We start from the raw sequence: 16,320 nt of genomic DNA on the forward strand, positions 1-16,320 counted from the left end.
CAGCCTCTTATATCTCCAGAATTCTATCACAGCTGTGTTCCAGACGACTCGTATTTCAGATATTCTGACCTGAAATTGCCCAGTTCCGACTTCACGTCAAACGTAACAAACATCTCTGACTGTGAGAAGCGGATTAATTTGTCTCATGATGAGACAATTCAACTGTAGCCAGTGCAGCCTCCGTTCGTACAGAAACAAAGAGGAGGAGGGCGAGGATGCCATTATCTTTTTATTAGAGTTTTATTCTTGGAAACACATTCAATACATAAAGGAGAACACACACTGTCATTGAATCTCACAAACCAAGAAACCATTGTCTTAAAACAAACATATTTAATGATCTAGTTAAGAACACACATTCATACGGTGCAAGGAACACACTTTAACCTTAAAATGACATGAAGGACTTTATGAAAAATAGATAAATTATGTAGAAACAAGATATTTAAACACAAATCTTTCGTGTTATTGAATGAGTTATATTTTCTAGGGACATAAAACTGTTAATAGTCTACTTAAAACAGTGAACTATGAATATGTATAATATGAATATCTGCTGATATATCCTAATAAATCTTTTGTTGCAAAAGTTGCAACTGAATCACTTCTCTCCTTTATTAATCCTCAAGTATCGTACAATAGGACTGAATCTTAAAGGGGTCATATTATGAAAATTCCACTTTTGTAGTGCTTCTACAAATTAATTTTGGGCTCTAGCATTGCTACCGTCCCAAAAACCGTCCCACCTGACTCTGGTTCAAAACGATATGGTTGCAAGATTGTATCGTCGTCTCCAGTAGCCATATTTCTACAGAGGTAATGGATAGCTAAAAATCTGGGTCTCTGTATCTCGTGAAGGAGAGGTGAGGGGGGTGAGAGGGGGGCGGGGCACTCAAAACAGGTCAATCTGAGGGCTGTTGTAAAAAGGGTGCTGTTTTAAGTGATCCTTGTGGTATTTTGACCAAAATATGTTACAGACATTTCATTAAGACCCCAATGAACCATATCAACTGCGGTAAAATGGGCATAATATGTCTCCTTTAACTCTTTAACCACACTCAGAGGAACTAAACTGTTTCTCTCTTGTATGAATCCTCACATGTCTATTTAGATCGCTCCTTCGCTTAAATCTTTTACCACACTCAGAGCAACTAAACGGTTTCTCATCTGTATGAATTCTCATGTGTGTATTTAGAGTTGACCTTTGGATAAATCCTTTACCACACTCAGCGCAACTAAACGGTTTCTCACCTGTATGAATCCTCATATGTGTATTTAGATCGCACCTTTGGTTAAATATTTTACCACACTCAGAGCAACTGCACGGTTTCTCTCCTGTATGACTCTTCTTATGTGAATTTAGATGTGATCTGTGGTTAAATGTTTTACCACACTCAGAGCAACTAAACGGTTTCTCACCTGTATGAATCCTCATATGTGCATTAATATGTGACCTGTGGTTAGATGTTTTACCACACTCAGAACAACTAAACGGTTTCTCTCCTGTATGAGTCATCATATGTCTAGTTAAATTTGATCTTTTGTTAAATCTTTTACCACACTCAGAGCAACTAAACGGTTTCTCTCCTGTATGAGTCATCATATGTGTATTTAGATTTGATCTTATGTTAAATATTTTGCCACACTCAGAGCAACTAAATAGTTTCTCTCCTGTATGAGTCATCATATGTGTATTTAGATTTGATCTTTTGTTAAATATTTTGCCACACTCAGAGCAACTAAATAGTTTCTCTCCTGTATGAAGCCTCATATGTATATTTAGATTGCCCCTATGTTTAAATCTTTTACCACACTCAGAGCAACTAAACGGTTTTTCTGTCTTACATCCCATATCACTTGGAGGCTGTTTGTTATTTCTTGTATTTAAACCTGTCTGAGTTTCCCTGGTCTCCATCCAATCATCCTCACTGACTTCAGTCTCAGAAGAGTCAGTCTTGTCCTCAGGACGTGGTTGTAAACATCCACCAGGTCCTGAGTTCCTGGCTGGTTCTGGTCCTCGAGAGTCCGCTCTGTTCCCCTTCGTCTCACTCGGATGAAACTTTGATGATTTAAGTTTCTCTTCATCTTCTTCACTCTTCACAGCGACAGGAGTCAATGTGAACTTGATATCAGGCTCCTCCAGTCCTTGAAGCTGCTGTCCATCCTGATTTGTCCACGGATCCTCCTGTTCCTCTTTAATGTGGGGGGGCTCTGGGTCCTCCTGGTCCACAAGGGGGCTCCACTGCAGCTCCTCAGGGGGAACCTCTTCTTTAATCACCATCAGTTGTAAACGTCCACCAGGACCTGAGTTCCTGGCTGGTTCTGGTCCTCCACAGTCCGATCTGTTCTCCTTCGTCTCACTCGGATGAAGCGTTGACGATTTAAGTTTCTCTTCATCTTCTTCACTCTTCACAGCGACAGGAGTCAATGTGAACTTGATATCAGGCTCCTCCAGTCCTTGAAGCTGCTGTCCAACCTGATTGGTCCACGGATCCTCCTGTTCCTCTTTAATGTGGTGGGGCTCTGGGTCCTCCTGGTCCACAAGGGGGCTCCACAGCTGCTCCTCAGAGGAAACCTCTTCTTTAATCACCATCACTTGCTGGACATCTGCAGGACACACTGAAACACAAATACACACGTTTATCATTTCAGAGTTTCCTAAAGTGTTTTGAAAAATTTGTGTCAGGAAGTAGAGATGTTGAGGTTGTTTACAGTTGGTGTAACGACGCAGCTCGTAAAGGAAGCAGCATAAAACGTCAAAACGTTTTTCCTTCACAGCAGCAGGTTTTCTGCACAGACTTGTTCAGCATCAAATCCTCCTCAATATTCAGGTGAGAGGTGGAGCAGCCGGGTGCAGCAGACAGAGACAGGAAGTGGCGTATTAACTCCGCTGCTTGAGCTGATGCTAGCTAACGTTAGCCTGTGAGCGGTTCCTCCTCGATTATGGAAATAAATCATAATCACGATTATTTTGGACAATATTGAAATCACGATTATTCAAACGATTACTTTTGAGTTTGAAAACATGATGCATATATTCAGTATTTCTCTCCAAAAAAACATTTTGTATATGAGAACTTTGAAATTTCCTATCATTATTAAATGTCCCCATCTGCCCCCCCACCACTAACACACAAGCAGACAGACAGAGAGAGAAAGAGAGGGGTGGGGGATGGCTATGAGGACCATCAACATTTACCCCCGAACCCCGACATTGAACGGGTAATGGAGAATGGCGCTGCGCGGCGCGGTCGCTACATTGTGGGGTTCTAATCCTCGTCGGAATCTTTGAATCTGAAGTGTTCCCATACAAGAGAAGTTTTTCTGCCCTTTTTGTCGATCAGACGGGGACTGCCCTCCCTCAGCCATTTTCCACCCGCGCTGTTTTTTAAATACCGCCGGTCACCACAAACACAACTCCCCTCCTTCACTTTACAGCTGCTTGAAAGTGAGTGCCAGTCAGCTGGGCCGTGTTGAATGCTTTGAAGAATTTTGTCGATGACATTGTTTTGTCAGACTAAATTCTGTTGCGTTCACTGCCAACACTGCGAAGCTATACGTCTCCATGAGCGCATGAGGAGTCCACTGCTCTTCTTCAAGTAGGAGGTCGGAATAACTGAGTTACCTGAATGCAGCAAAGCGAGGATGTTAGCAGCTGTAGGAAGCATCCCGGAGTTATACTCTACAAGCCCCGCTGAAGAGACCAGCAGCTAGCCGCTGAGAGCTAGCTGGATTTGATGGTTCTCGACCTCTCAGTCTGGTTGTTGTCACTTCCTCACTCCCAGAACCCCTCACCCAGACCCGGGTCTGTCTGGGTTCCCTCCCAGTAGACTGAGGGTCCGTGTGCGGACATGAAGCCGAGCTCCACAGCTAGCCTCCGGAGCTAGCAGAGGCTAGCTCCAAAGCTAGCCCCTTTGGACCCGGACAAAGCCGGGTCTGGTTGAGGGGTTCCGGGAGTGATGACGTGACAACAACCGGAGTAAGAGGTCGAGAACCGCGAAATCCAGCTAGCTCTCAGCGGCTAGCTGCTCTCTCAGCGGGGCTTAAGAGTACAACAGCGCATATTTTCAACTGTAACCATTGATCGGATCCCGTTTAACTGCCACAAGAGTTGTTGATCTTGCAATAAAGATCTCAATGAGGAAACACGCTGTATTTTTTCTATTTTCACTCCATTTTAACAGCCTATAAATGGTGAATTTTAATATAAAAATATTAACGATTTATCGAAAATTCGTCATTAACACTCCTGACAATCGAATAAGACAATTTAATCGAATGCCCATCCCTAATCTTTATTATTGTCAACATGAATAGTAAGGTCACCAACAATAATAATGCTATCGGTCTTTAGGACTAGGTCTGATAAAACTCTGGAAATTCCGTAAAAAATTCAGTATAAGCCCCAGGAGCACGGTAAACTGCAGCAAGTATGATTGGCTGTTGGTGTTTCTTGGATTGGTGTGCAAGACATTCAAATGAGTTGTAGCTGAGTTTAGGTTTAGGATTAATTGATAGACTGGAGTTAAAAATAGCTGCAAATCCACCTCCTCGGCTGAATTCTCTGTGAACGTGTGAATTTATATGACTGGGGGGAGTAGATTAATTTAGACCAGAGGTCTTCAACAGGGGGTCCGCGGCCCCTAGGGGGTCCGCGGAGGTACTGCAGGGGGTCCGCGAAATCTTTGGTTGATTAGACAATTTTTTAAATTTTTTATAATTTTTTTTTTCTTTTTTTTCCACAAATTTAATTGTCTTTCAATACACATTAACATGCATCCAACATATTGTGAGGCTGATTTGACCCTCTGCCTGACAAGCTCCATCCATCTAAGATTAGATAAGTTGTGTGCTAGCCATCAGGGTCGGACATCTCACTAATGTGGGAGTATGTGTGCCATCCACAGATGAGTTTTCACTGTCTCTTCTACATGTATGTTTAAAATAAAAACATGAATCTGTGAATTACTTTAATAGCTCAGTGTTGTATGCAAGATGTACAGTGGGTACGGGAAGTATTCAGAGCCCTATAAATATTTCACTCTTTGTTTCATTGCAGCAATTGGCAAAAATCAAAAAAGTTCATTTTATTTCTAATTAATGTACACTCAGTACCTCATCTTGACAGAAAAAAACAGAAATGTAGAAATTTTTGCAAATTTATTAAAAAAGAAAAACTGAAATATCACATGGTCATAAGTATTCAGACCTTTTGCTGTGACACTCATATTTAACTCACATGCTGTCCATTTCTTCTGATCCTCCTTGAGATGGTTCTACTCCTTCATTGGAGTCCAGCTGTGTTTAATTAAACTGATTGGACTTGATTAGGAAAGGCACACACCTGTCTATATAAGACCTTACAGCTAACAGTGCATGTCAGAGCAAATGAGAATCATGAGGTCGAAGGAACTGCCCAAGGAGCTCATAGACAGAATTGTGGCAAGCCACAGATCTGGCCAAGGTTACAAAAGAATTTCTGCAGCACTCAAGGTTCCTAAGAGCACAGTGGCCTCCATAATCTAAGACCTGGCCGTCCAGCCAAACTGAGCAATCGTGGGAGAAGAGCCTTGGTGAGAGAGGTAAAGAAGAACCCAAAGATCACTGTGGCTGAGCTCCAGAGATGCAGTAGGGAGATGGGAGAAAATTCCACAAAGTCAACTATCACTGCAGCCCTCCACCAGTCGGGGCTTTATGGCAGAGTGGCCCGACGGAAGCCTCTCCTCAGTGCAAGACATATGAAAGCCCGCAGAGAGTTTGCCAAAAAACACATGAAGGACTCCCAGACTATGAGAAATAAGATTCTCTGGTCTGATGAGACCAAGATTGAACTTGTTGGCGTTAATTCTAAGCGGTATGTGTGAAGAAAACCAGGCACTGCTCATCACCTGCCCAATACAATCCCAACAGTGAAACATGGTGGTGGCAGCATCATGCTATGGGGGTGTTTTTCAGCTGCAGGGACAGGACGACTGGTTGCAATTGAAGGAAAGATGAATGCGGCCAAGTACAGAGATATCCTGGAAGAAAACCTCTTCCAGAGTGCTCTGGACCTCAGACTGGGCCGAAGGTTCACCTTCCAACAAGGCAATGACCCTAAGCAGACAGCTAAAATAACAAAGGAGTGGCTTCGGAACAACTCTGTGACCATTCTTGACTGGCCCAGCCAGAGCCCTGACCTAAACCCAATTGAGCATCTCTGGAGAGACCTGAAAATGGCTGTCCACCAACGTTCACCATCCAACCTGACGGAACTGGAGAGGATCTGCAAGGAAGAATGGCAGAGGATCTCCAAATCCAGGTGTGAAAAACTTGTTGCATCATTCCCAAGAAGACTCATGGCTGTACTAGCTCAAAAGGGTGCTTCTACTCAATACTGAGCAAAGGTTCTGAATACTTATGACCATGTGATATTTCAGTTTTACTTTTTTAATAAATTTGCAAAAATGTCTACATTTCTGTTTTTTTTCTGTCAAGATGGGGTGCTAAGTGTACATTGATGAAAAATAAAATTAACTTTTTTAGATTTTAGCAAATGTCTGCAATGAAACAGAGTGAAAATTTTAAAGGGGTCTGAATACTTTCCGTACCAACTGTATGTTTATAAATGGCAGTGGCATGGCCATCCTGTACCTTGCACATGTTTAAATTAAAAACATGAATATATGAACCCGTGTAATATTTGAATAGCTTAGTATTGAATGCACAATATCAGGGTAGTTATGTTGAACATGGCACTAGGTCCAGTTTAATATAAAACACAATTTTATGCAATATTTATAGTAGGGGGTCCCTGCTCCATCTCTCCACCTGTTTGGGGGTCCTTGGCCGGAAAAACGTTGAAGACCTCTGATTTAGACTGATATATTCATCAGGATGCAGCCACGTCTCAGTTAAAGGCAATAAACCTATGTTGTAATTAGGGTTGCAAAATTCCGGGAACATTCAAAGTTGGAAACTTTCCATGGGAATTAACGGGAATATACGTGAATTAACGGGAAGAAACTGGAAATGTTGTGGGTAATTTATACTAACTGTATTTACCTTGTCATTTACAGACACAAATACAAACATTTTGTTTTGTCATAGGCTGATTTGAGCCCTGAGGAAACTTCGGGCACTTGACTATATGCTTCTGCATCGTTGTGGCATTCTGAACATAGGTCTTTGCACAGTATTTGCTAATGTCCACAGCCTTTCCTTCTACATTGGATGGGGTGAAATGTCTCCACACACGAGACAGTGCACGTGGCATTGTTCTGTAGAATAAGATGAGAAAAAAGTTTGTAAAAAAACGCTAATGCAATGCCAGAGATATAAATAGTTAGCCAAACAATTGGAATCGTCTGTAAACATATTTTACAATTGATAGATAAATCAATGGAAATAGGCAAGATGAACAGATGAACAATCCTCAATCAGCATGCTAATATATTTTCCCCAGTAATATCCTCGAAACTGACCTGACTCGTCCTGCACTTTTGACTTTTGCAGAGGTTGTTTTAATTTGAATTCGATTTTAGTGTGGAGTTCTGGCTCTGTTATTGTTTAATTTAAATCATTTAATCTGACGGTGGACAGACACGATCTCTACGGGGTTGTGTGACTGATCCAGAGAGAGCGCAGAGAAGTGTGTAGCACTGCAGCTCTGCTTCCTGGTCCCAACTCTGGGTTGTCATGTGACAGACTGGGTAATATTCCTAGATAAGAGAGCTGCTCCATCCCAAGTGGGATGAACGCGTCACTTCTAACAAGACCAGGTTTCCTCCAAAAAGTTTGCCAATTATCTATAAAGCCCGGAACCGTTTACAGGACAGCACCTGGACAGCCAGCGGGTAAAAGACAACATGCGGCTCAACATGTCCTCACCTGTTGTTTTAGGGCAGTGGTTCTCAAACTTTTTCTGTCATGCCCCACTTTGGGTCTAAAATATTTTTCATTCCCCACCTGCTCCCCCGCCCCAACAAATTGGGCCAAGTTTAACATGTGTATTTACATACCATACACATGAACATTAAATCCACATTACTTTCATGAATTTCTGACAAAAAGTTGAAAAATCCCTTTTCAAACTACTTTTTGTGACCTTATGCGCTTATTCCAACAAATCGTGCCATAACTTTGCTTAAATTCAACATAATTAAAGTACTTTTGGTGACATTTATCACTACATCCCTCCATCAGTCTGTACTTTTTCAATAATAGAGAAAAAATTTATTCAATTAAAATCACTTTGTTACAAAGATGATAAAGCTCAACCAAAAAGAACACATGCATGTGACTGGGGTGTAATGTTTCTAAGTGTCTTCTTAATTTGTTTGGTCTCATAGAGTTTTCACTTTTCAGACTTGTTTGTCCCTGACCGGCTGCTTCACGTGAACGAGCTCTGATCTCCTGTGTGTGTCTCTGAGCGAGTGAGTAGGGGCGGGGCGGAGCCCCGGGCCTGAGCGTGTGCACAAAACTGCACAGGGAGCCGCTGCAGAGGGGCTGAAGCCGCGGGCTGCCGACCACTGGCTAGGGCGAAAGAGTGATTTGTTTACTGCTCCGCCGTAAAAGAGATGCAGACGTCAAAACATTAGTTCGGCTACAATATTAGTTCCGCCTCACATTTCCTCCTCCCGGTCGCGCAGTTTGAGAACCACTGTGTTAGGGAGAGGGCCAGAGGAAACTACTGTGTCCTGCACCGTTTCTGCAAAAGCACCGACTCAACATTAACTTCAGTGACCTCCGACCTGCGAAGCTGGGAGTCGTTGCTGCCGACGTGAATTATTATTTTACTGTATTTACGTTTAGTTCCAGCTAGCAGCTTCAGTTTGGATTCGATGCCCCGGCTCTGGTCCCTGGGATGCAGCTGACTGTGGTCGCTGGAGAATCTGTTTGAACCGTGAGCTGGTGGCTCTTTAATCGTGGGCTCTTTAAGGGTAGCACTGTGCCCCCTCCGGACCGTCACCCAGCCGCCCTGGGCTCCCGGCTGCACGGGGCAGGTCCAGGGACTGCTAACTGTGGCTAAGCTACGTAGCTCCGCGGCAGCTAAGCTAACTTCAGCTAACGGAGCTTCTAAGCTGCGGAGCCGAGCTTCTAAGTCGCTAAGCCTCTCCTCCATCGCTACCAACACACTGCATTTATTACATGTAGCACAACTGTTAATGGAGGCGGAGGAGTCAGTAAACATGAGACACTCGGAGCAAGAGAGAGAGAGAGAAGCCATCGCTGCTGTATCAGCCTGTTAGACTACGAGGCTGAGCTCACACAGAACACAGAGTCACTGAGCACCAGAGGAGGGGCTGGGATGTGTGGCTGTTTAACTACAGACCGTTGATTGTAGCCGGAGTGATGCAGAGAAACAGCTGTTAGCAGAGGAGCTAGTTCAGAGAGCGACCAGCGGCAGCGAAAAACAGGAAATGACGCAGCACGCTTACCGTAATGACGTAATCATAACGTTTACTCTTACCAGTAGAAGCTTATCAAATGAATATGAGTAGAATTGAGTTCAGCCTGTTGGTCCGGCCCTCCACAACATGACCCCCGCCCCCCCCTGCTCCCGGGACTGACCTGCTCTGTGCAGCCGGACTTCGGGCTGCATCACGGCATCGAGCAGCCTCCTCTGGCGGCAGATCTCCAGCTCGGTCCGCTCCACTCGCTCCTCGGACTCTAACAAGGTTTCCTCAAGTCCCGCGAGGATCTGCTCTCCCGCCGCCGCGAGCCGCTCGGTGAGCATCGCTCTCAGCTCCGGGACTTGAGCCTTTCCTCCTCCTTCCTCCACCTGCAGCAGGAAGTCTTCAGCGGCAGCGCGGATCCGCTCATGTACCAGCACCCGCAGCAGCTGCATGGCGGCCATGTTGCTCCTCTCTGAGTCTCTGAGGGGACAAAGACCATAGATTTATATATAAAGACTAGATGTCTCGTTCGACAGAGCCGGACGTCCGCACATGGCGGCCATCTTGCTACGGGGCATCTCGCTCACCCATAATATTGTTCAAAACTACTTGCTCAAAAAAAATCAATTTTCAACCGATTTTTAAACGATCTGGCTTGTTATAAACGTCAGAGATGCAGTTATGACACTGCATAAATTATTAATTTTTTTAATAAAATAACAATTATTCACAGTAGAAATACTCTGTTACATGTAGGCTACTTGTTAAACAAGTACTGTAACGGCCCCCCGCTTCTCCACACAAACGCTGAGTCTCTTGAACTGATGTACACGGCTCTTTATTCTCACATCTGGTTTGCCGTAGTGACACCGTAAAACTGTAATGACAGTTACAAGTTACAAAGATTTTAATCATTAAAACCAAACACGAACGTTAAAATACAATGAACAAACAAATCGCCACGTGAGACATCTGACTCGTTAACGTGACAGCGACTCCCTTCCGCACTACCCGCAGCAAAGTAAATGGGACCAGCTTCCTTACCTCGTTCCGCTTGGCGAGGGGTGTTAAGCTAAAGTTGTTTGGATGGTTCTTTCGGTCCGAGAAATGCCGCAAAGCTGGCGTCCGGTTTGGTTTCCTATCTGTGCCGGGCTGACGGCAGGGATTTTATTGCACTGGGGCGGAAACAAGGGATCAGGTTGTGTCGAATAAAACCGTCCGCTCCTTTGCTGCAGGTAACTATGCGAGGGGAGTCGCTACGTATAAAAGACAACGAAAATAACCCAAACCGTAGTTGAACATAAGAACAATATATAGCCCAACCCTAAAATAAAAGAATAAAACAGTCTGCATAAACTGGCCGGTTTTGCTGACAGTTACAAGTACTAAAGTATAAGCAACGAAATAAACTTAAACAATTGTGGAAGAATAACTCGGATCATTCACTGAGGTAAAAGTACATAGACAGTAAAGTAATATTCCATTACAAGTAAAGGTATAAAGAGAGTGACAGGGTTCCCGCGGGGTCTTAAATCGTCTTAAATTTAATAATCGAAATTTTAGGCCTTAAAAAGTCTTAAAAAGGTCTTAAATTTGATTCGGCCAGGTCTTAAAAATGTATGGATTCTCAAACTGTGTCGCGCGACCGGGAGCTGGAAATGTGAGGCGGAACATAAGTTTTGACGTCGGCATCTCTTTATCGGTGGAACCGTAAACACATTGTTCTTTCGCTGTAGCCAGGGGTCGCAATACAGTCTGTGGTCGCAACCCGCGGCTCTGCAGCGGCTACCTGTCCTCCACCTCCTTCTTCACGGAGTGGTCCGGAGCCGCGATACTGACCTCGGGGAGGTTAAGGTTACACTTGTTCTCCAGTAAATGTGTTTTGGGGAAAGGTCCGCGCTGCAAAATGTCCCCCCAGCCAACAATTCGTAAGGAAATAAATCAGCATGGAACCAATAATCACTAACTTTGCAGCCCCCGGTGAGGTCTTATCGGCGAACACCCAGTGCCTAGAGGCATTACAGGTGGGCGCGCGACCGGGAGGGGGAAATGTGAGGCGGAACTAATGTTTTGACGTCCGCATCTCTTTAACGGTGGAACAGTAAATAAAACGTTCTTTCGGCAACCCGCGGCTCTGCTGTACAGTGTTGTGCGGGCGAATGCGTGCGCGTGTGCGCGCGCGTGTGCCCCCAGACAACAAACACACAGGCCCCGGGGCTCCGCCCCCACTCATTAGCTCCGAGAGACACACAGTGAGATCAGAGCTTGTTAACGTGCAGCCGCCAGTCAGTGACAAACAAGAGACAGTGTTCAAACACCAAGTTGAAAAGAAAGTAGGATGAAGCCTGTCTTGCTCTTGGCTTCACAGTGAATGAAGGAGGACATGAGGAGAGACCAGTGTGGATTTTAGGTCTGAAAACTCTGGCAGCTGACAGTATGAGACACAACAATTTAAGAAGACACTTAGAAACATTACACCCTAGTCACATGCATGTGTTCTTTTTGGTTGAGCTTCATCATCGTTGTAACAAAGTGATTAGAATTTAATAATTTTTTTTTCTATTTTTGAAAAAGTACAGACTGATGGAGGAATGTAGTGATAAATGTCACCAAAAGTACTTCAATTAAGTTGAATTTAAACAAAGTTATTGCACTATTCTTTGAAAAAAGTGTCACAAAAAGAATCAGAAATTCCTCAAAGTAAGGTGAATTTAATGTTTATGTGTATTTTATGTAAATACACATGTTAAACTTGGCCCATTTTGTCATAATTTTGTTGGGGCATGGGGGGCATAATTTTGTTAGGGCAGGGTAGCGAGTGGGTCATGAAAAATATTCTAGCTCCAAAGTGGGGCATGACAGAAAAAGTTTGAGAACCACTGGCCTAGAGACTGAACAGGTGCGCAGCAATCAAGCGAAAAGAGGGAAATTTTACTCGTGTGTCGACGACTTTTGTAAATAATGGGGAAGTGTAAGTTTAACCCATCTTGGTTGCATAAAGACACGTTCAGTGCGTGGGTTAAAACCAGTGGAAGGGAATGCTTTTGAGGCCCACTGTACTCTTTGCAAGAAAACGGTAAAACTTGGAACATTGGGTGTAAGGGCTTTAGAGTCACTTGCCCAGTCAGATAAACACAAACCCCCCCCCCCCCGTGAAAAGCCAACTACAAACTCCTGCCATCTCGTTGGTGTTCGCCCCTGCTTCGGGACCATCACCTGTGTCAAATGCTCCATTAGCGAGTGTGCCTGTCATACTGGGTAACTGTTTGTGAAAAAAGCATGTTTATTGATTACAAGGCTCAGTTATTTCTGATTCTATTTGTTACCATTTTGGACTTGTTTGACTTGTGTACTGTTATGTTCAGTCATTGTTCTTATTTTGAATGGATATACATTTACTTTGTAAGTAGTTCTGTGACTTATTTCTTCTTTCATAGTAATTTTCCTTCATACTTTTTGCCAGTATGGTCGTGAAATAGGTCTTAAATTCTATTCAAAGTGGTCCTAAAAGGTCTTAAAAAGTCTTAAATTTATCTTGTTAAAACCTGTAGGAACCCTGGAGTGAAGTAGAAATACTCCATTATTAAATTAAACAAACTCCGACAGTAAAACCAAAAATAAACAACAATTTCTAGGACTGAAAAGCAGCACTGAACGGCCCGAGCACATTCATTTTGAAGCGTTGCATGAGTTTTGCGCACTGCAGAGAGGATGAAAGCTTAAATTCCTGCGTGCGTCACATGATGTTGGCCTTCATCAAAAACATAAAACAGAGTAAGTTTCTTTGTGTGTTTTAATGAACTGAGATATTTGTAAGTTTTAATTAATCCTGGACTAATTTGTTTTCTCTGTTCACTTTTAACAGCTGCACACATTGTCAGGTGGTCTCCAGATGGAGATAAATATGAGGTGGTGGTAGATGACGAGGTGAACATCTACGACCTGGAGACGGCGATCGGTGAAGGGAACAATCATGAACCCCAAAAGAATCTTGTCTGTTAAGTTCTTAAATGTAAGTTCTGTGAATACTTACACAAACTGTGGCTTCTCTTAGTGATGTAGAGACAGTTGTGGTTGTGATGATTGTTTTTTACGAGGCCTGGTTTTGAAAATAACAATAAACCACATATAAGATAACATGGATGTTGTATTGTGTTTGTTTTCAGAACTCTGCCGTCGCAGGAGATGATGAGATTGTGAGGTTGTGTGAATTGGAAAAACTGAAATGCATGTGTGAGTTCATCCTAACCGACATCCTAACCCTGTAAATGATATAACAAGCTTTAAATAAACACAATTCTGCGAAACAAAGAAGATTGAAAAGACACAGTTACCTGCTGAGCTGCCGATCATCCACTGACCAACCGCTGTCGTCCCACAGGAGCTGGAACCTCCCACCCTCCTCGTGGAAGTGAACACCTCGGCCCAGGCTGATGTTCCTCGCCGTGTGGAAACCTTCATCGGTGCAGCCGCCCGCTGAGGAACCAGCAGCTGCTGCGACGACATCTGAAGGTGACGACCGGACGTTCATCTCACAGGATCATTGTGTTGTTAAAGAGAAACCAGACACGAGCTGGGACAGGGAGTTTTTGTGTTGAAGGGGGTGAAATGAGAACATCATGATCTCAACCTTTACTTTCACCTGAGCTTGTCTCCACTCAGCAGTTCGTATTTACAGTCAATGCAGCTTGAGGTTGAATATATGAATATTTACAGTGTACACAAGAAAACAAGCTCCCAATGAGTAATTTTCTAGAACAAGGATTCATGTTTAATTCTCTTACACTAAATAACTACAAAGCCTCTATATTTCACGTCCTGGTTCTGTCTGTGTCGCGTTAACACTCATCATCTGCCTCCCTCTGTCCACAGAACTCGCTCGAGAGCTTTCAAACAGCAAGAGAGTTCGAATGGCGACGGAAGTAGTCGTTCTGGAAGACGAGAGCAAACCCAGAAAGAAGAAGAAAAAGGCCGTTGGAAAATGAAACGAGCATCAATAAAGAAAACATCTTTTTAAAAATGTACATGCACTCTTTTATATATGTGAACTATTTTTTTTGTTGAACATGCTTGTACCTGTAATGGACACTGGGAGGTGCTACACACAATGTTTCACAGCTTTCAAGATCTGACTGTTCTTGAGATCCAATATTTTTGCTGTTGATACTGAAGGGAAAAATTCTATTTGTTAGATATCATTAGATTCCAGTTATCCAGCCGTCATCCTGACTAGTCTCACTAAGAGTTACTACTTATATCAGAAGATTAACTAAGCTACATATAAGGTTTTCTTGAGTTTCATGAAGTAAAGAGCAGATACTTGTCTCTGTGTTTGCTTGGGTTCCTCTGCAGATTCTAACTCGAGTTAGGTCTGGTTCCTTTCCAGGTTCAATAATCTTTGTTTTGATGTATATATTCATCTTTTACCCCGTGTTGTTGCAATTTCAACAATAATCCCACTACCAACGAGGAAACGAGACTCAAAACTCTCTTACAGTATTGTCACACTTTAATGCTCAGAGCATGGTGCACACCACAGGGTTTAGTTGTAGTAATGCACACCAGATAGGAAACAGTTCACTGTCTTTATACATTGGCTAACCACTCCCAGGGGGTGTGTTAATCAGTCAAAGGTTGAGATCCTTCGGTCACATGAATACTTCACAATGGCTACAGAAAACACATGATCAAAGAGAGGAAGCAGACTAATAAATTGAGTTACCACAGGAGTCATAGCATAATCAAAGAACAGTCAGACGAGTAAAACATTCAGTTCCTGCAGGAAAGGCAGGATCAAAGATACATTGTCTAGAGGAAATCAGGTTACAGTGGCTATGTTAATCAGGTCAATACACATTCAAATAGTACAGGATGCAGCATGATAAAGGTTACATCGTCATTCAATCATGATCAAACAGACGGGAAACACACGCCATTATAATCGGCCCTTTTGATCAGAATTGGATCAACGATGCTTTATAAGGTGGGGAAATCCCACTCTGTCTGGGTTACTTCAGTTATGTGCTATATTAAAAACAAACGATGTACCCATGGATGACAGGGAGCCAAACACATTCGAAAAAGGGTCTCACCCGTGTACTTCATGCAGATCCTTTATCCCTTGTTCAGTATTCTGTTTTAGCTTAGTTATCTCCGCGTCATTACCAGCAATATAGGAACAACATTCAGTATGAATAACTTGACAAACACCACCTTGAGAGGCCAGCAAAAGGTCCAAGGCCATTCTGTTCTCTGTTGCTACACGTGCTACATCATCCAAGCGCTTGATGTAGCTGTTATGGCGGCTGCAGAAAGATTCATGTGAGCACCCCATATGAGGGAATGAAGAGTCCTAATACACGTTGGGTGGTTGTTATTGTGCGTCTGGCCCTGCGGTGGAGTGATGATAGCTCTGATTACAATAAGTGATATTTGCTGTAATTATGTGGCTGGGATCCTGTACACATAAAGAAAAAACATTGAGAGAGGATGCACTCGCAGAGGAGGCCAAGTGACTGAACAGTAGCGGGCTGAGGATTAAGCTGAAAATATAGGCTTTGAATAATTACGTACATTAAATTCTAAGAACATTATTTAGTTTGAGTTTTCCACGGGGCTATCCACACTCCTGCCATGATGCTATAAGTATAATCTGGAATACTTAGTGGCCAGCATTCTGTGTCATTGAAGCCAGCAGGCAGAGCTAGGAGTTCTACATTATGTTGGAGCATTGCAGGCTCAATGATCTTGAATTTGGATTTGTCCACAGTCAGTTTTGAAAAAAAAAAAAAAATGATGTCCATTTCACTTTAGGGTGAGTTATGATGAGTTGGTCCTGGTATTCCTCTCCTCTTTTTTTTTTTTAGTTCCTTCTGTCTTTTTATTGCAGTTTCTTCCTTGGTCTGCAACAGCGGGTGGTTTTGCTATGTTTTTTTACACCTTA

At 43.2% G+C, this 16,320-nt stretch overlaps 1 protein-coding gene and 1 long non-coding RNA gene across 2 annotated transcripts; one reads left to right on the plus strand and one right to left on the minus strand.

Moving 5' to 3' along the window:
* Positions 1-495: 495 nt before the first annotated feature.
* LOC133017961 (zinc finger protein 260-like) lies at positions 496-9,697 on the minus strand. The gene is made up of 2 exons (XM_061084232.1): positions 9,553-9,697; positions 496-2,619 (listed from the first exon to the last, which is right to left on the minus strand). The coding sequence occupies exons 1-2, from the start codon at positions 9,581-9,583 to the stop codon at positions 1,049-1,051; spliced, it is 1,602 nt and encodes a 533-aa protein (XP_060940215.1). The 5' UTR covers positions 9,584-9,697; the 3' UTR covers positions 496-1,048.
* Positions 9,698-12,802: 3,105 nt separating this feature from the next.
* Positions 12,803-14,364, plus strand: LOC133018016 (uncharacterized). The gene is made up of 5 exons (XR_009682795.1): positions 12,803-13,151; positions 13,243-13,389; positions 13,544-13,610; positions 13,759-13,889; positions 14,250-14,364. It is a non-coding gene; the product is annotated as an uncharacterized LOC133018016 (long non-coding RNA).
* Positions 14,365-16,320: the final 1,956 nt, after the last annotated feature.

The sequence above is a fragment of the Limanda limanda genome, chromosome 13, assembly GCF_963576545.1.
Source record: "Limanda limanda chromosome 13, fLimLim1.1, whole genome shotgun sequence".
NCBI lineage: Eukaryota > Metazoa > Chordata > Actinopteri > Pleuronectiformes > Pleuronectidae > Limanda > Limanda limanda.

What these genes read in the sequence shown, in the direction of transcription:
- LOC133017961 (XM_061084232.1), bottom strand. Translation starts at nt 9,583, where the DNA reads ATGCAGCCCGAAGTCCGGCTGCACAGAGCAG. An exon ending in AGTCCGGCTGCACAGAGCAG is followed by an intron (nt 2,620 to 9,552) that starts GTCAGTCCCGGG and finishes TTTGTGTTTCAG; the next exon opens with TGTGTCCTGCAGATGTCCAG.